At 41.3% G+C, this 20,110-nt stretch overlaps 2 protein-coding genes and 2 pseudogenes across 2 annotated transcripts; all 4 read right to left on the bottom strand.

Moving 5' to 3' along the window:
* Positions 1-53: 53 nt before the first annotated feature.
* LOC110220935 (protocadherin beta-2-like) lies at positions 54-3,571 on the bottom strand (annotated as a pseudogene).
* A 2,291-nt stretch (positions 3,572-5,862) lies between these two features.
* Positions 5,863-10,537, bottom strand: LOC110220940 (protocadherin beta-2-like). The gene has a single exon (XM_021005231.2). The coding sequence runs from the start codon at positions 9,518-9,520 to the stop codon at positions 7,130-7,132; it is 2,391 nt and encodes a 796-aa protein (XP_020860890.1). The 5' UTR covers positions 9,521-10,537; the 3' UTR covers positions 5,863-7,129.
* Positions 10,538-12,800: 2,263 nt separating this feature from the next.
* Positions 12,801-15,848, bottom strand: LOC110220939 (protocadherin beta-2-like). The gene has a single exon (XM_021005230.2). It carries the CDS (start codon positions 15,643-15,645, stop codon positions 13,270-13,272), a length of 2,376 nt encoding a protein of 791 aa, XP_020860889.1. The 5' UTR covers positions 15,646-15,848; the 3' UTR covers positions 12,801-13,269.
* A 2,298-nt stretch (positions 15,849-18,146) lies between these two features.
* On the bottom strand, positions 18,147-19,464 carry LOC110220931 (protocadherin beta-3-like; annotated as a pseudogene).
* Between the last annotated feature and the right edge of the window lie 646 nt (positions 19,465-20,110).

Raw genomic sequence — 20,110 nt, 5'->3', positions numbered from 1 at the left:
ATGAAAAATGGTATCTACCCCCAGAGAAAGAATTGATGGAGTCTGAATGCAGATTGAAGTATACTTTTTACTTTATTACTCTTGGGGCATTTTTTTTTTGGTCTGTGTCTTCTTTTTGCAAGATGGCTAATGTGGAGATATTTTACATGACTGCACATGTATAATCTATATCACATTACTTGCCCTCTCAAGAAGGGACAGAATTTGGAGTTCCAATAAAAAAAATGCTAAAACTTTTGTGTTTGAGAAAAATTGAGAAAAATAAAAATAAACCACATATATACTAAAATGAATATTTTCAATATAGCTCATTGTTTAAAAATATTATCCAATGGAATAACATACATATGAAAGAAAAAGACTAAGGTTGTGTGTAAAATTATAGTAACTACAGCAACAAAGTTGTAAAATCATAACACCTCTTTGAAAATTTTTGATAACACAAAGGAGAGTGAAAAGGAGAAAAATACGAATGACTAAGACCTGAATTGCCATTCAAGAGGAGCACAACTTGTTCATCAAGAAAAGGATGAACCTTGGAAAACATTTTCTAACATGATACAGCAAGTGATACATGAAGGAGACAATTCCATAGAAATCAAGGCTGAGTATGTTCAATATATTTGCTAAATCACTTGATCATAAGCAGTAAAAATCCAAGTTTATAATGGGCTAAAGTTCACTCATTCCAAACACCTAATGCGAGATTTGAGTAATCTGGGGGGGAGGTGGGAAGCAATAGAAAAGGAGAATAAAAAGACAAAAAGAATGGAGGCTTTTCAGGCTAAGGATGCAGAGAGAAGAGTAAAATGTTTATGAAAGTGGGAAAGAGAATGAATTTTAAATTAAATTAGATATCACAGAAGTGTATTTTTTTTGCTTCAGAAAGAAAACATAAGGTGAAGTGGGGTGAAGGATGATTCATTCAAACAGAGGCCAAAATATTAAGTGAAGCAAAAGCTATTTCTCAAGTGTGGGTTCTTAGTAGGGTCCTTCCCATTTCCCTCAGCAGGTGGAAGAGCAGGAATAACGGGCTTCAGGAACTTAAATTCACTGGTTCCTGATCCACTAGTCAGGTAAACTTCATACTGGTAGCTCTGCGACAAAGTCCCTATTCCACTAATGTCCAACAAGTGTCCTGGGAAGGGACCATTTGAATTAAAATGAACATCATCAGTAGCATCTCTTTTCCTCTTCCACAAGTGGAGGGCAATGAACACAATAATGGAGACCAGGAAAAGACAGGAGACAGAGGCCAGGGAAATGACTAGGTAAGTGGTAAGGGGGTCATTCTGGACCTGCTCCTTAGGTACATCTGGGAACTGCATGTAGGGTTCAGAGAAGCCATCCACCAGGAGCACATTGAGTGTGGCCATTGTGGAAAGAGGTGGCTGCCCATTGTCCTTCACCAGCACCAGGAGCCTCTGCTTGATGGTGTCTCTGTCACTGATGGGTCTTGCTGTTCGAACTTCCCCATTATGGGCCAACAAAGTGAAGAGTCCTGGGTCTGTGGCCTTGAGCAGCTGATAGGAAAGCCAGGAATTCTGTCCCCAGTCCCTATCCACAGCTACCACCTTGGTCACCAGGTACCCTGGCTCTGCAGCTCTGGGCACCAGGTCATGGCAAGGAGCTGTGCCATTCTGAGGGGGGTACAGCACAAAGGGAGAGTTGTCATTCTCATCTTCTACCAAAACCTGAACCACAGCCTGGCTGCTCAGAGATGGGGAACCACCATCAGCTGCCCTCACAGTGAATTGGAAAGCTTGGATAGTTTCATAATCCAGGGATCTCAGAGCATAGAGATGGCCATTGTCTGAGTTGATGGAGATGTAGGAGAAGAGGGGCAGGTCTCCAGTCTCTGGAGGCAGCAGAGAGTAGGTGACTTTGGCATTGATTCCTGAGTCCCTGTCACTGGCACTGACACTGCCAATGTGGAGGGCAGGGCTATTGTTCTCCCGGAGGTACAATTTGTAGGCTCTCTGAGTAAACATGGGAGGGTTATCATTGACATCGGAGATGAGCACCGTGATATTGTGCTCAGATTTGAGCCTCGGGGATCCCAAATCTGTGACCGTAATAGTGATGTTGTACTCAGACCTGTTCTCTCTGTCCAGTGCTCCCTGTGTTACCAGTGTATAGAAGTTCTCAATAGAAGGTTTTAGGGCAAAAGGAAGATCATTTTGGATGAAGCAAATCATCTTTCCATTTTCTCCAGAGTCTAGATCTGAAACCCTGAAAACAGCCACGACTGTCTCAGGAGAGTTCTCTGGGATGGGACTGTTAAATGAAGACATTGTCAGCTCTGGAGGATTGTCGTTCAGGTCTATCACCTGAACCATAACAGTACATTCTGCCGAAAGACCTCCACCATCTGTGCCCTGAATGTCAATGGTGTAATACTGCGTTAACTCAAAATCTAGTTTTTGCTTTAAATAAAGTTCTCCGGATTTTTCTGTTAGTTGAAAAGTTTTACGAATGTTTTCAGAAGCATGCAAAAATGTATACGATATATCGGCATTATTTCCTGTGTCTAAATCTGTTGCTGAAATGGTGACAACCTTGGATCCAATGGAACTGTTCTCAGGAATCTGAACCTCATACTGGTACTGAGTAAACACTGGAGCATTGTCATTGATATCGACTACTAGGACTCGGACTTCGACAGTTCCAGACCTTGGTGGGGCTCCCCCATCGAATGCAGTGAGAGTTAATCGAACTTCAGATTGCTCCTCCCGATCCAGGGCTTTATCCAATACAAGCTCTGGGTACCTCTTACCCTTGCTATTGTTCCGAATTTGACTGTGGAAATGGGAGTTGGGACTGATAGTGTAGTTCTGGAGACTGTTGTGACCTACGTCTAAATCCTGTGCATTTTCTAGTACAAATACAGTCCCGGGGGAGGTGTTCTCGGAGATTTTCAGTACCACCTCAGTGTCTAGGAACACTGGTGAATGGTCATTAATATCTTCTACCATCAGTTCAGCCTGAATAATCTGAAAGGGTTTTCCAGTAGTATTTGAAAAGGCAGCACACAGGGCTCGGCAGGGCCGCACAGCTCCTCCCGATCCAGTTTCTCTCTCAGGAGCAGATCCCCGGTTTTAGGGTGCAGCTGCAAATACTCTTTGTTCCCTTTGAAAACGACCCTGGCCCCCCGATTTGACAGCTCCCCTACCTCCAGGCCCAGGGCCTTTGCTACATTGGCCACAAACGAGCCCCTCTCCATCTCCTCCACTACCAAAAACTGCTGGGGCTCTGAGGCCGCCCCAGACACACCCAGCAGAACAAGAAGAAAGAGAACTTGCCTTTGTTGCAGAATCCTCTTCCCTTGGCGTTCCATTGTTCCTTCGACCCCCTCCTGAATGCAAATGGTAATCAGAGGCTACCACTTTCGTCTGTCTGGTAGGGAAAGCCGATCTCTCTCCAGTGGCAGCTCCCTCTCTGCTTCTGAACTGTCTGATTCTGGGCTTTTTCTAGGTATTGGTGTGTTCGCGGAGCTTTTCTGCCTCTTCTTAGTCTGCAGCGCCACCATGTGGCTCTTCATTTTTCTCAGAATGAAGTAAATAATGTCACAGAGAACATGTACCAGGTATCATACCTCCAATTCTATTTTGTAATGAAAATCGTATAGAACTTCTTTTCTTCAGGGCTATCCATATCAATACTATAATCAATCACAGCGTTACCCCTCATCACACACATATATACGTATAAATATATTTGTTTATATATGTAAGTTTTTAAAGTTAGTTAAAAAGCATATGCTTCTGTCAAGAATGTTGCCTTCCAGACCTTAAAGGCAATAATGAATATTTGATCAGCAAAAGAAAGGACTTTGGCTTTAAAAAAAAAAGCCATATTCAACTCTACAGTACTTAGAGGTGCAACCTTTTGAGAGGAAATAGTGAAGAGTACATGAGGTGTAGGGTTGAGAGGAAGAAAGCAGCACCATTCGGGTTGTAAGCAATTGATATTTCCTATTCCTCTCCAGTCTGTTAACTTATAAAACCAAGAAGCTAAGATGCTCTTTATCTGATCCTTCTTGTCATCAAAAGTCTCTCTTCTTCACAACTGGAATGGTGCAAGGGCTCTGTGACCAAGGGGTTCTTTGCTCACAGAATTTGAATATTGCCATTTTATGATTTGGTGTATACCACCCAGGCTAGCTAGGTGGCGCAGTAGATGGAATCAGGAACACATCTTCCTGAGTTCAAATCTGGCCTGAGACACTTCTTAGCTGTGTGACCCTGGGTAAGAGACTTAACTCAGTATGACTCAGTTTCCTTATCTACAAAATAATCTGGAGAAGGAAATAACAAACCACTCCAGTATCTTTGCCAAGAAAACCACAAACGGAGTCAAGGAGAGTCAGACAGGACTGAACAACAACAGCAACACCACCCAGGAAACTGACTCTCTGAAGTCATGGTTCTTAGCCCAAAACTGTGTTTCCCTGGAAAGTAGGGATTTCTTGGAAGGTTCACCATAGACTAAATATGGGCAATAAAAAATGACGAAGTGTTTATTTGAGGAAATAGTTTTAGAAAGGAAGACTTTGGGACTTGGCTCCTGTCTTAGAGAATGACTCTTATAAGAATGGGAGAGGGGGAGAGGAAGAGAAAAAGACAAAGAGACCATTATTTTCACATTTTAAAACCTGCACAGAAGAGAGCAGAAGGAAACTTGGATAAGCAGTGCAATTTTGAAAATGACATTCAATTTATAATATGTACATTTTAAAGTAAGGGGTAAGAAAAAGAGATTTGTAGCTTCATATACAATACTCTGTTCTCTTTTTATGGAACTTTTTTTCTGTGTGTTTATTAAGCTTAGAAAAAAAAAGCTTAAAATATTAAAGGAGAGAGAGAGACAGGGAGAGAGAGAGAGAGACAGAGAGAGAGAGAGAGAGAGAGAGAGAGAGAGAAAGCAATCAGAGGCATCTTTTAACTTTATTCCACTCCTCTGCTACAAGGAGGATAATGTCCCTGATTTACAAAGTCCTTTTTTCTCCAAATCAACTTCTGAAACGACCAGAAGAGCAAAAAGAAGAAACAAAAAGAGAATAAAATTCCAGTAGAGTAGATGCTGATTCTACCTGCAGAGAATGCTCTGACATTGGAAACTCCCCCATCCCAACTTCACATTCTCTATTTTAGGTTTTAGTGATATAAGATCATGGGAAAATAACTGCAGACAACTGGATCATTTCTACAGCAAAATTACCCAAAAAGAGGCAGCATGGTTTAGGAGACAATATGTTTAGCTGGAGTCAGGAATACCCAGTCAAATATCCCTCCTCTGACACTTACTACTTATGTGACCATTGTTGAGCCATTTAATATCTGCGTGGCAGGGGCTACTCCCTAAGAATTGTGTATTGTCACAGCTGAGTTGTTCCTCAAGTTCAAGAAATCACAAATCTTTTGTGCATCAGGTCATGAAAAGAAGAAATGTTCTTGCCCCATATTGAACCCCAAATAATGATAGAGTGAGATATGGTACATCTTTTTTATCTATCTTTTAAAATAATAAAAATTAAATAATTAAATAATTTTTTAAAAAACTTTTTTTCAAATTAAAGAATAGATTGTGATCTCAACTAAATGCAACTTTTTTTCCACTTTCAAATCTAGGTGACCATATCTTGTGTGAAAAATAGAGGTGTTCCATAAATGGTATTTCTCCCAAATTGAACACTGATTGAACCAAACTGAGTTGAAAGACATTCTGTGATAAAATTCAGAAGGACTATGGATGAAGCCTCTCAAAGACCTCATACAGATATTATAAAAGCACATACTTTATCTAACACTCATGAGCTGGTGTGTTTCCAAAACTGAAAAACGATTTAAATAACCAGAAGAGTAAACAAAGACATATTTATTTAAACTTATTTTCAGGCCTCAAGGAGGGAAAGGAATAAGCATTTAGTTAAGACTTATGTACTAAGATCTTTACAAATATCATCTCATTTAAACCTCACCACAACCCTGTGAGGTAGATGCCTTGGCCTTCTAAAGGATGTAAAAATTGAAATCTATGGGATTGAAGGGGTTAAAGTGGCATAAACATAGACAAAGTAGTTCACAAGAATGACTTCCCAGAGCCATAACAATAGGCACTACTCTACTTCTTGACATTTATATTAAGAACATGCAAAGATTGAAAATCATCATTAATGTGCAAAGTAATTGGAATATTAAGTGATCAGAAGTTAGAATTTAGTGTTTCACAAATGTCTCCAAACCAAGATATATTCTTTCTTCATAAGAATTTACCATATAGTTGTCTTTATTAGCTTCATAAAAGTGTATTCTAGCAAATTTTTCCATCAATAGCTTAGTGTTTTTTATTAGTACTTCTTATTTCCCCAAAATAGGCATTACTTAGGGGATTGACATCAGAAACCGTAAATAAGAATATTTTCAGTGATGTCTATACTCCATTTAAAAACCAAATTCAAGCAAATATCTTGGATCTCAATTTTTTTCAAAGTACATGGGTAATTACAAAAACTCTAGGAGCCACAGCTAGTAGATTACAAGGTCATCATTGTTCTCTGAAGATCTTTCACTAATAAATGGGGGGGGGGTAAATAAGAGGAGAAAAATCCCTCAGAAGGTCAGAACAGATACCTAAGTTGCCAATCAGGAGAGCAACAATTATTTTCACTGTCATAATAAGAATGAACTCTTGGAAAACATTCCTTTGTAGGTGACACATAATAGAATAATTCTGAGAGTATGGAGTCACAATTAAGTTTGAGTACTTGAAAAACATTTGCTGAATTATTTGAGGTATGTTAAAATTTAAGTTTCAAATAAGAAAGAGAACATATAATGGTTTACTCATTTCAAAAAGAGTAATAGAGTAACTGGGAGAAAATTCAAAGACCCAAAGAGGAAGGAGAGAAAGAATCACAGAGACAAAATGCAGGGAGAAGAGGAAAAAGTGTGTGTAGAGAGGGAAAGAGAAGAAAAATACATTATGATGCAATGTAATAGTATAAAAATCTACTGTTTTGAAAAAAAATCTACTCTTTCATGCTACAGGGAGACAAGCAACTAATGGGAGGGGGAAGGAAAAGAATCCATAAAACCTGCCCTCTATGTATTGAAGCACATTTCGAAAGCTAATTGAAGCAAAAGCTATCCCTTAAGGCTGAGTTTTCAATTGAGTTCTCATTTCCTTCTGAAGTAGGAAGGATGGGAACAATTGGCTTCAGGAACTTAAACTCATTGGTTCCAGAGCCACTGGCCAGACACATCTCATATTGGTAAGCCTGGGACAAGGTCCCTGTCCTGCTGACATCCACTAAGTGTCTTGGGAAGGGGCCATTGGAAGTGAAGCAACTAATGTCAGTGCTATCCTTCTTTCGCTTCCACAGGCAAATGGCAACGAACATAATAATAGAGAACAGGAGGAGAAAGGAGACACAGGCCAGGGAGATGACTAGGTAAGTGGTAAGGGAGTCATTCTGGACCTGCTCCTTACCCCCATCTGGGAGTTGCAGGTAAGGCTCAGAAAAGCCATCCACCAGGAGCACATTGAGTGTGGCCATTGTGGACAGAGGTGGCTGCCCATTGTCCTTCACCAACACCAGGAGTCTCTGCTTGATGGTGTCTCTGTCACTGATGGGTCTTGTTGTTCGAACTTCCCCATTATGGGCCAACAAAGTGAAGAGTCCTGGGTCTGTGGCCTTGATTAGTTGATAGGAAAGCCAAGAATTCTGTCCCCAATCCCTATCCACAGCCACCACCTTGGTCACCAGGTACCCTGGCTCTGCAGCTCTGGGCACCAGGTCATTGCAGGGAGCTGTGCCATTCTGAGGGGGGTACAGCACAAAGGGAGAGTTGTCATTCTCATCTTCTACCAAAACTTGAACCAGAACTTGGCTGCTCAGAGATGGGGAGCCACCATCAGCTGCCCTCACAGTGAACTGGAAAGCTTGGATGGCTTCATAATTCAGGGATCTCAGAGCATAGAGATGGCCATTGTCTGAGTTGATGGAGATGTAGGAGAAGAGGGGCAGGTCTCCAGTCTCTGGAGGCAGCAGAGAGTAGGTGACTTTGGCATTGATTCCTGAGTCCCTGTCACTGGCACTGACACTGCCAATGTGGATGGCAGGGCTGTTGTTCTCCCGGAGATACAATTTGTAGGCTCTCTGAGTAAACATGGGAGGGTTATCATTGACATCGGAGATGAGCACCGTGATATTGTGCTCAGATTTGAGCCTCGGGGACCCCAAATCTGTGACTGTTATAGTGATGTTGTACTCAGCCTTGATCTCTCTGTCCAGTGCTCCTTCTGTTACCAATGTATAGAAGTTCTCAACAGAAGGTTTCAGAGCAAAAGGAAGGTCATCTTGGATGGAGCAAACTATCTTTCCATTTTCACCAGAGTCAAGATCTGAAACACCAAAAACGGCGATGACTGTCTCAGGAGAATTCTCTGGGATGGGACTGGTAAGTGAAGACATAGTCAGTTCTGGAGGATTGTCGTTCAGATCTATTACCTGGATAATAACAGTACATTCTGCAGAAAGACCTCCACCATCTGTGGCTTGAATATTTATAATGTAAGATTCAGTTGACTCAAAATCCACTTTTTCCTTTAAATAAAGTTCTCCCAATTTCTCTTTAAGGTGAAAAGTTTTACGAATATTTTCAGAGGGATACAATAACATATAGGATATATCTGCATTATTTCCTGTGTCTAAGTCTGTGGCAGAGACTGTGACAACCTTGGATCCAATGGAACTGTCCTCAGGGATTTGAGCCTCATACTGGGACTGAGTGAACACGGGGGCATTGTCATTGATATCCACTATGAGGACTCGGACTTGGGCAGTTCCAGACCTTGGTGGGGCTCCCCCATCCACTGCAGTGAGAGTTAAAGTGACCTCAGACTGCTCCTCCCGATCCAGGGCTTTGTCCAACACAAGCTCTGGGTATCTCCTGCCCTCACTGCTCTTTCGAATTTGAACATGGAAAAGGGAGTTGGGACTGATTGCGTAGTTCTGGAGACTATTGTTTCCTACGTCTAAATCTCTAGCATTTTCTAGTAGAAACACAGTCCCGGGGGAGGTGCTCTCTGGGATTTTTAGAAGCATTTCAATTTCTGAGAACACCGGTGAATGATCATTAATGTCTTGTATTCTTAGTTCAGCCCGAACAATCTGAAAGGGGCTTTCCAGTAGGATCTTAAAAGGCAGCACACAGGGCTCGGCAGGTCCACACAGCTCCTCCCGATCCAGTTTCTCTCTCAGGAGCAGATCCCCGGTTTTAGGGTGCAGCTGCAAATACTCTTTGTTCCCTTTGCAAACGACTCTGGCCCCCCGATTCGACAGCTCCCCCACCCCCAGGCCCAGGACTTTTGCTACATTGGCCACAAAGGAGCCTCTCTCCATCTCCTCCACTACTGAAAACTGCTGTGGCTCTGAGGCCGCCCCAGACACACCCAGCAGAACAAGGAGAAAGAGAACTTGCCTTTGTTGCGGAATCATTGCTCCTTCTCGTTCCATTCTTCCTTTCTCCTCCTTCTCTCAATCTCTGTAGTGAAGTTCGACCACAAACGGCAAGCAGAAGTCACAATTGTCTCCCGCCCTGTAGATACCTCAGCAATATGCAAGGCGGGATCCTTTCCCAGAATTCCAGCTGAGAAAGATTCAGCTCTCCTTCCCGTCTTTGTTGGTATTGACGTACCCGCTGATACTTTGGGCCTCTTCTTAGTGTGCAGCGCCACCACGCGGTTCATTTTATTATGCTTCTCTTCCGTTAATTTCTCAAGTACTGAGTACCTCTTCTCAGACAGGTTATCTTGAATTCTGGTCTGAATTTGACAGAGTTTGTAATATCTTTTCCACAGGGAGATCTGGATCAGCGCTGTAACCATTCGCCACTTTGCCCCAAACCACATAGATATGTGTTATTTTAAGTTCGTTTAAAAGGAGCTCAGCCTTCAGTCAATGATGCAGCCCTCTCTAGTCCTGGCAAACGTTAGGATGTTTCACAGGTTGCAAACGAACAGATTTGGGTTAAGAGAAAGTCATGGCCCATTCTACAATGCTTAAAGGAGACAGCCTTTAGAGAACCGGGTAAGAGGGGGAGTAAATAGCCAAGCCTGTGTGGGAGAAAGGAAGCAGGTTTTTTTTAAGCTAATGCTTTCTGTTCTCAAGTCTGTGAGCCTATAAGACTGAAAAGATATCCTAACAAGCTCTTGATCTTCACTAGTTGCTCATTAAAGGCTTTTCTGCACAACTGGAATTATGTGAGGACTCATGACTCAAGGGGCTCTTTCCTAGTAAATTTTGGATACTACTGTTCCCTGTCTGTTTTATGACCCCTTTATGACTACCTTTGAAATTAAGGCCATAGTGGTGTGAGTCAAGAATTGCATTTTTCTAGAAAATAAGGATTTCTTGGAAAGGTTCCTTTGGACTGAGTGTGGACATTAGGAAAAGATGAAGAGTTTTTCCAGAGCTAGTCATTTTAGAAGAGAAGAGGGAAATAATGTGGTTAATGACTCTTTGCTCCTGTATGAGAGAATGGCTCTTGTAGGAGAAAGAAAGAAAGAAAGAAAGAAAGAGAGAGAGAGAGAGAGAGAGAGAGAGAGAGAGAGAGAAAGAAAGAAAGAAAGAAAGAAAGAAAGAAAGAAAAAAGAAAGAAAGAAAGAAAGAAAGAAAGAAAGAAAGAAAGAAAGAAAGAAGAAAGGAAGGAAGGAAGGAAGGAAGGAAGGAAGGAAGGAAGGAAGGAAGGAAGGAAGGAAGGAAGGAAGGAAGGAAGGAAAAACAGGAGTTATTACTGAATTCTTTAAAATGCAGAGAGTAGTGGGAAGGGCAGAAGAAAACACAAGCAATACAGTTTTCAAAGTAACATACTGAATTTATTATATATACATACTTTAAAAAAGAAAGTGTAAGTAATGGAGATTTGTGGCTTATTATACAATCCTCTCTGTCCTACTTTTTTGTATGGAAATACTATTTTTTTTGGTTGTTTGCCCAATTCAGAATGAAAAATAATATAAATCCAAACAAACAACAAGAAAATATCTCTGAGGAATCTTTTAACTTTACTCCTTTCCTTTGCTACCATGAAAATAATGCCTTTGATTTTCAAAGGCCTTGTTTCACCAAATCAATTTCTGAATTGGCCAGAGGAGCACAAAGAGAGAATAAGAAAATTCCAATAGTGTTTGTGATGATTCTCCATGCAGAGAATTATTTGTCATTGGAAACTCAGTCTCAATTTCAGTTTCTTTATGCTAGCTTTTAACAATGTGGGATTATGGATCATTTCTATAGTAATGTCACAAAGTGAGTTACAACATGATGGGGTTGGGAAGAAGCACAGAGGGCTAGATTTAGATTCAGGAATACCTGGTCATAAATCCCACCTCTGACACTTACTAGTTATGTAATCATTGCTGAATCACTTGACATATATGTGCCTTTGCCTCTGGCAACTCCCTAGGAATTATCTATTAAGTCACAGATGTTCCTCAAATTGAAGACATTGCATTTGTCTTATGCATCAGGTCATAGAAAGAAAGAAAAACATTTTGATGTATTGTGAAATCTAAGTAATATAGCATGGATTTTCTTCTTAAATTTTTAAGTAATAAAAATATTTTTGGTCTCAAACAAGCACAATTTTCTTCTACTTTCCAATCCTGTGATTACATCTTGTGACAAAATTAGTAGTGTACTATAAATTGCATTTCTTCATTGTTGAACGTTAAATATATAACAGGAAGTGAAGGGGGTGCATGACTTGTGAGGACCCTTTCAAGTATTACATTCTGTGATAAAACTGAGAAAGGCTCAAGCTGGAATCCCTTTTTTTTTTAAAGGCATTAACAAATACTGTAAAAGCAGAGCATTTGAAACCACACATTTGGCCACGAGTGTGACCCCCTTGACCTAGATATTCCTCAAAGTAGGAATTTTTTTTTAGAAAACTGGAAGAGAAAACAAAGACATATTCATTTAAATTTGTTTTTCTGGTCACAAGCTTTTGGAGGATGAGTAAAATCCAATGTATGAGATTTCAGGAGGAAAATGTTATAAACATGTCCAAGGTAACTCACTAGAACGATTTTATAGCACCACATAGCCACAGGCACCAACCAAACCACTTCTTCTCACTCAACTCAAGAATGTGTAAAGATTAGAAATGGTCATTTATAATACCATTGGAAAATTCAATGGTCAGACCAGTTTGCATCCTTCACAATTGTCTCCAAACTGACATGCATCTTTTATCACAATACTTTATCATCTAATTCTCTTACTTTCATAAAGATATATTCCTAAAAGTTTTTCATCAATGTTGTAGTGTTCTTTGTTTTTCCTTATACTTCCGATACACATATAATACTTTCTGGATTGAAATCACAGGGGCAGCTGGTGGCACAGTGGATAGAACACTGGTCCTGAAGTCAGGAGGGCTTGAGTTCAAATCTGGTCTCAGACACTTGACATTTATTTACAGGGTCACACAAACCCTGGGCAAGTCACTTAACCCCATTGTCTAGCAAAAACAAACAAACAAAGGGATTATCATCCTTTGACTGGATTGAAATCAGAAACAACAAATGAGAGTATTTTCAGGGGAATCTATGCATCTCCTAAAAATAGTATCAAAGTGAATGTGTTAAGCTTTCTAAAAAAAGATCGTGTCTTCTGGCCACAGCCAGAAGGTTAGAAGATTATTGCTGCTCCTTGAAAAGCTTTCACCAAAGGAAAGAGAAATAAAAGAAGAAAATCATCCAGAAGGTTAGAACAAATGCCAAAATTGCCCTTCAGGAGAACCACAGCTGTTTTTTATTGACATAATAAGACTCAAATTTTGAAAAATATTCCTTTGCAGATGATACAGGATAGGACAAACTCTACAGGAGAGTACCTGATCAAAATCAAGACTTAGTATCTTAAAACATATTTGCTAAATTTGTTGAGTAAAGAATATTTTTAAATTCTAACTCATTTTGAAAAGTGATATGGGAATAGAACAACCTGGACAAAATTCAAAGATATCACAAGATCAAAAACAAGGAAGGAGAGGATGAAATATTTACAGAGAAAAGATATAGGGAAAAGAAGAAAATGTGTGGAGGAGAAAGAAGAGGATAAAAATTATGACACAACACAATAGCATAAAAATCTATTCTCTTGAGCTACTGGAAGACAGGCAACTAATAGTGGGAGGTAAGTGGAGGAGGATGAAAGGAGGGAAAATGTCTCTAAATGCATCAAAACACACATCAAACCTAATTGAAGCAAAAGCTATTCCTTAAATTTGGATTCTCAATAGAGTCTTTCCCACTTGCCTGAGTAGGAGGAATGGTGGGATTAATAGGCTTCAGGAACTTGAATTCATTTGTCCCTAAGCCACTGGTCAGACACACCTCATAATGGTAGTTCTGGGACAAGGTCCCTGTCCCACTGACATCCACCAAGTAGCTTGGGAAAGGACCATTTGGATCAAATTGACTTCCATCATTAGCATTCCTCTTCCTCTTCCACAGGCGAATGGCAATGAACATAATAATAGAGAACAGGAAAAGACAGGAGACAGAGGCCAGGGAAATGACTAGGTAGGTGGTAAGGGAATCAGTCTGCACCTTCTCCTTGATTGCATCTGGGAGCTGAATGTAGGGCTCAGAAAAGCCATCCACCAGGAGCACATTCAGTGTGGCTGCTGTGGACAGAGGAGGCTGCCCATTGTCCTTCACCAGCACCAAGAGCTTCTGCTTGATGGCATCTCTGTCACTGATGGGTCTTGCTGTTCGAACTTCCCCATTATGGGCCAACAAAGTGAAGAGTCCTGGGTCTGTGGCCTTGAGCAGCTGGTAGGAAAGCCAAGAATTCTGTCCCCAGTCCCTATCCACAGCTACCACCTTGGTCACCAGGTACCCTGGCTCTGCAGCTCTGGGCACCAGGTCATGGCAAGGAGCTGTGCCATTCTGAGGGGGGTACAGCACAAAGGGAGAGTTGTCATTCTCATCTTCTACCAAAACCTGAACCACAGCCTGGCTGCTCAGAGACGGGGAACCACCATCAGCTGCCCTCACAGTGAATTGGAAAGCTTGGATAGTTTCATAATCCAGGGATCTCAGAGCATAGAGATGACCATTGTCTGAGTTGATGGAGATGTAGGAGAAGAGGGGCAGGTCTCCAGTCTCTGGAGGCAGCAGAGAGTAGGTGACTTTGGCATTGATTCCTGAGTCCCTGTCACTGGCACTGACACTGCCAATGTGGAGGGCAGGGCTATTGTTCTCCCGGAGGTACAATTTGTAGGCTCTCTGAGTAAACATGGGAGGGTTATCATTGACATCGGAGATGAGCACCGTGATATTGTGCTCAGATTTGAGCCTCGGGGATCCCAAATCTGTGACCGTAATAGTGATGTTGTACTCAGATCTGTTCTCTCTGTCCAGTGCTCCCTGTGTTACCAATGTATAGAAGTTCTCAATAGAAGGTTTTAGGGCAAAAGGAAGATCATCTTGGATGGAGCAAACCATCTTTCCATTTTCTCCAGAGTCTAGATCTGAAACCCTGAAAACAGCCACGACTGTCTCAGGAGAGTTCTCTGGGATGGGACTGTTAAATGAAGACATTGTCAGCTCTGGAGGATTGTCGTTCAGGTCTATCACCTGAACCATAACAGTACATTTCCCAGAAAGGCTTCCACCATCTGTGGCCTGAATGTTGATGGTGTAAGACTGAATTAGCTCAAAATCTACTTTTTCCTTTAAATACAGCTCCCCATATTTCTCTGATAGTTGAAACGTTTTACGAATGATTTCAGAGGGATACAATAACATATAGGATATATCTGCATTATTTCCTGCATCTAAATCTGTCGCTGAGACTGTGATAACTCGGGATCCAATCGAACTATTCTCAGGGATCTGAACCTCATAACGCGGCTGAGCAAACACAGGTGCATTGTCATTGATGTCTACTACAAGCACTCGAACTTGGGCAGTTCCAGACCTGGGTGGAGATTCCCCATCTAGCGCAGTGAGGGTTAAAATGACTTCGGGCTGCTCCTCCCGATCCAAAACTTTATCCAGTACAAGCTCTGGGTGTTTCCTGCCCTCTGGGTCCCCTCGAATTTGAATGTGGAAATGAGAGTCAGGACTGATTGTGTAGTTCTGGAGACTGTTGTTTCCTACATCTAAATCCTGCGCATTTTCTAGTATAAATACAGTTCCAGGGGATGTGTTCTCGGGGACTTTCAGTACCATCTCAGTGTTTAGGAACATTGGTGAATGGTCATTAATGTCTTCCACTATCAGCTCAGCAAGAACAATCTGAAAGGGGTTTTCCAGTAAGATCTGGAAAGGCAGCACACAGGGTTCAGCGGGGCCGCACAGCTCCTCCCGATCCAATTTCTCTCTCAGGAGCAGATCCCCAGTTTTAGGGTGCAGCTGTAAATACTCTTTGTTCTCTTTGAAAACAACTCTGGCCCCCCGATTTGACAGCTCCCCTACCTCCAAGCCCAGGGCCTTTGCCACATTGTCCACAAAGGATCCTCTCTCCATCTCCTCCACTACAGAAAACTGCTGCGACTGTGAGGCCGCCCCAGACACACCCAGCAGAACAAGGAGAAAGAGAACTTGCCTTTGTTGCGGAATCATTGTCCCTTCCGGCTCTGTTGCCCCTCCTCTCAGAGCAGCCTGGTTCGACCGCAAACAGTAGCCAGAGAAACCTCAGAAAAATGTAGATGCAGTCCAGTTCCCCATTTCCAGCTAACAAAGCTTCCCCTCTCCTTCTCGACTGATTCAGGGTTGTCTTTCTGAGTCTTGGAGTAGCCGTGTACCTCTCTTTGCCTCTTCTTAGTCTGCAGCGCCACCATGTGGATCTGTCTTTACACGGCATAGTTGATAATGTCATTCCAAACGTTCTTGTTACGCGATTTCAAAACATGAATTCTCTGTATTTCCAAGGGATATACCTTGATCTGAACAGGGTGATCTGTATCAGTGTTGTATACACCCAGGAATGACACCATGTCCTGTTTTAGGGCAATTTCGATACCTCATAGATCTAAGTATATTTTCAAGCTAAGAAAAGTGAAAAGAATGCAGGATTTCCAGGTCCTAAATGTAGCCACTAGGTCATTATAGACACATGATTGAGGTTGAGAAAATGCCACAGACTCATCCAGGAAACTTACGGGAGATGACTTTCAGAGACTTTGAGGGAGTGTAAAAATAAATGGCAAGTGTGATGCAGGAAAGAATACATCTAGGCCTCTATATTCAGCCTAAAAATTTTCTCTCCCGTCTAAGCACTTGAAGAGAATGCATGCATTTGATCAGTCCTGATCCGATATTGGTGGTTATTAGAGACTCTGCATAACAGAACTGACAGAAAGAATTGTGGAATGCTTCACAACAATGATGGGATATCACTTTCTACTGCCTAACAGTTTGAGTTTATTTATTTTCCCTGGAAATCCATCCCCTAGGATCTGGGTCCAGGGGAATTTTGTTTTTTCCTGTAACAAAGGACATCTCTTGGAAGGTGATTCATTGATCTGACTCTGGGCAATAAGGAATAATTTAGAGTTTGTCTAAATTGGATTAGGAGGGAATATTGTATTAGATTAGAGGGAGTCAACATTCCCTGAAATCCTGCTTCTCTCTGTACTTGTGTAATTCTGGGCTAGATATTTAATCTCCTAGTCTTCAGTTTCTTTATCCATAAAATGTGAGGGTTGGACCAGATGACTTACTTGATATCTTTCAGCTCTAGATCTACTATCTAGATCTAGATAAATAATCTTTCTAGGTCTGAAATTCTGTGACCACATTCAAATGGTCTCACAATAGAGCCCCTTAAAGGCCAGGAACTTAGATATTATAAAAGCAAACCATTTGGCCAAGGAGGTCACACTCCTGGATTAGCATACTAAACAATGAGATTACTGAAATAATTCAAAAGAAAGAAAATAAATATTCATGTGAAATGACTTTTTCTCTTTGGTCTATGGCTTCTACAAGGACCAGCAAAGTAAGGAATTTCAGAAGAAAGGCACTACAAACCATACCTCATATGATCTCTTACAATGTATTCGTTGAACAAATAAAGATTAGCCATTGATACTAATTTATGATGTTATTGACAATTGAGAAATCACATCACTATGCTTCCTTCACGATTAGATTTCACTTAAGCTAGATACATTCCCTCTTCAGAATAATTCATTTCCATCCTTAGTTATCTTCATAAAAGTGTATTTTTGATAAAAGTATATTCTTAACATTTTATATCAATTCCTTAGTGCTATTTATTTTTCTGACCACAATTATTACAGCTGATGAACACCAGGTACCATTGTTCAGAGAATACTTTCAATGATACTCAACATTTTACTACATTAATGCCAGCTAATAATACAGGTATCAAGAAAAAGGAGTTATTGTAAAATTAAAATGACCAGAGGAAGGTTGTAAGATATTTGCAGGATACTGAAAATTTTATAATACAAAAGTGAAAAAATCTAAAAGTGAACCAGACCAAAATTACCATTTAGGAGAGCCAAAATTGTATTCATTGACATGAGGATGAAAACTTCACAGTATTTTTTTTCATTGACAAAGGAAATCAAACCTGAGGCAAGAATTCAGCAGAATCTAAGTTTGGGTAGCTTGGAACACATTCACTAAATCAATTTGGAAGAAATAATTAAATTATAAGTTTGAAATGGAAAAGAAAATATGTCACAGTTCATTCTTTCCTAATAGTAATAACAATGGGGAACACCAACCTGGAGAAAACCCAAGTATAGAAAGTGAACAAAAAGACTAAGGAAAGAAGGATTTGTAGGCTGAGGATGCAGGGAGAAGAGGAAAATGTGTGTGAGGAGGAGAATGGGATGGAAAATATAACACAATAGGGGCAGCTAGGTGGCGCACTGGCCCTGGATTCAGGAGGACCTGAGTTCAAACCTGGCCTCAGACACATAACACTTACTAGCTGTGTGACCCTGGGCAAGTCACTTAACCCAATTGCCTTGCCAAAAAAAACAACAAAAAGAAGAAGAAGAAAAGAAAAATATAACACAATAGCATAAAATGTCTGTTTTAATGTGCTACAAGAAGTTGAAAACCAATACTGGGAAGTGGACATAATTTGGTGAAGTGCATCTTAAAACTACTTTGAGGAAATGCTATTCTTTAAGGGTGGATTTTCCATGGAATTATTCCCAAATGCCTAAGCAAAAGGAAGAGTGGGGATAATGGGCTTCAGGAACTTGAATTCTTTGGTCCCTGAGCCACTGGCCAGACACATCTCATACTGATAGCTCTGGCACAGGGTCCTGGTCCTGCTGACATCCACCAAGTGTCCTGGAAAGGGGTTACTTGGATCATATAAAAAACCATCACTGGTATCCCTCTTCCTCTTCTACAAGTGAATAATAATGAAAATAGTCATAGAGATCAGGAAGAGAAAGGAGATGGATGCCAGGGAAATGATTAGATAGATGGTGAGGGATTCAGTCTGGAACTGCTCCTTGGGTGCATCTGGGTGTTGCAGGTAGGGCTCAGAGAAGCCATCTACCAAGAGTATGTTCAATACCCATTGCCTTTCATCAACACCAGGATCCTGTGCTTGATGGCATCTCTGCCACTGATGGGCCTCCTTGTGCACACTTCCCCATTGTGGACCCACAAAGTGAAGAGTCCTGGTCTGTGGCCTTGATCATTTGGTAGGAAAGCCAGGGATTCTGTTGTTAGTCCCCATCCACAGCCATCATCTTGGTCACCAGGTAATCTGACTCTGCAGCTCTGGGCACCAAGTAACTCAGAAGGGGGTACAGTATGAAGGGAGAGTTATCATTCTTATCTTCTACCAAAACCTGACCCAGAGCCTGGCTGCTCAGGGTTGAGAAGCCACTATCAACTGCCCTCATAGTGAACTGGAAAGCTTGGATAGCTTCATAATCCAGGTATCTCAGAGCATAGAGGTGGCCACTGTCTGAGTTGATGGCAATGTAGAAGGGTAGGTCTCCAGTCTCTGGAGGCAGCAGGAAGTAGGTGATTTTGGCACTGATTCCTGAGTCCCTGGCATTGGCACTGACACTGCTAATGTGGAGAGTGGAACTGTTATTCTCCTGGAGGTACAGCTGTAGACTCTCTGAGTAAAAAATGGGGATTTATTATTGACATCATAGACAAGCACCATGATATTGTGCTCATATTTGAGCCTCGGAGATCCCAAATCCATGACTGTAATAGTGATGTTATATTCAACCCTCCTCTCAGTCCAGTGTTCCCTCTTTTACCAATGTATAGAAGTTCTCAACCGAAGGTTTCAGGGCAAAGGGAAGATCATCCTGGATGGAGCAAGCCATATTTCTATTTCCCCCAGAGTCCAGATCTGAAACACTGAAAACAGCAGCTAGGGTCTCCAGATGAGTTTTCTGGGACAGGGCTGGTAAGCGAAGACATGGTCAGCTCAGGGGAATTGTCCTTCAGATCCATCATTTCAACAATTACAGTACCTTCTCCAGCAAGGCTCCTTCCATCTGTGTTCTGAATATTATGGTGTCAGACTGAGTTTACTCGGAATCTACTTTCTCCCTTAGACAAAGTTGCCTGGAGTTCTTAAGTTGAAGTTTTACAAATGTTTTCAGAGGAATGTAAATATGTATAGGATATTTCTATGTTATTTCCTGCATCTAGATCTGTGGCTCCAATTGTGACAACCTTGTATCCAATGGGCCTGTTCTCAGGGATCTAACTCTTGTACTGAAACAGAGCAAATACAGGTGCATTATCATGAATATCGACTACAAAGACTCAGACTAGGGCAGTCCCAGACCTGAGTGGGGCTGCACCATCCACTACAATGAGAGTTATCTGACCTCAGGCTGCTCCTCCTGATCTAATGTTTAATCTAATACAAGCTCTGAATGTTTCTTTCCCTTCTGCTGTTTTGAATTTTAAAATGTGGAACTGGAAATTGGGGCTGACAGTACAATTCTGGAGACTGTTGTTTCCTACTTCTAAATCTTGTGCACTTTTCAGTAGGAACAAAGTCCCGGAGAAGGTTCTCTCAGGAATTTGCAAGATCATCTCAGTGTGATGAATTATC

The sequence above is a fragment of the Phascolarctos cinereus genome, unplaced genomic scaffold (assembly GCF_003287225.1).
Source record: "Phascolarctos cinereus isolate Bilbo 61053 unplaced genomic scaffold, phaCin_HiC Scaffold_2;HRSCAF=192, whole genome shotgun sequence".
Taxonomy (NCBI): Eukaryota; Metazoa; Chordata; class Mammalia; order Diprotodontia; family Phascolarctidae; genus Phascolarctos; species Phascolarctos cinereus.
The sequence above is the reverse complement of the archived record's forward strand: the minus strand, read 5'-3'. Positions and strand labels throughout refer to the sequence as shown.

Bases quoted from the DNA above. Each gene is read 5' to 3' on its own strand.
- LOC110220940 (XM_021005231.2), bottom strand. From the start codon at position 9,520: ATGGAACGAGAAGGAGCAATGATTCCGCAACAAAGGCAAGTTCTCTTT.
- LOC110220939 (XM_021005230.2), bottom strand. From the start codon at position 15,645: ATGATTCCGCAACAAAGGCAAGTTCTCTTTCTCCTTGTTCTGCTGGGT.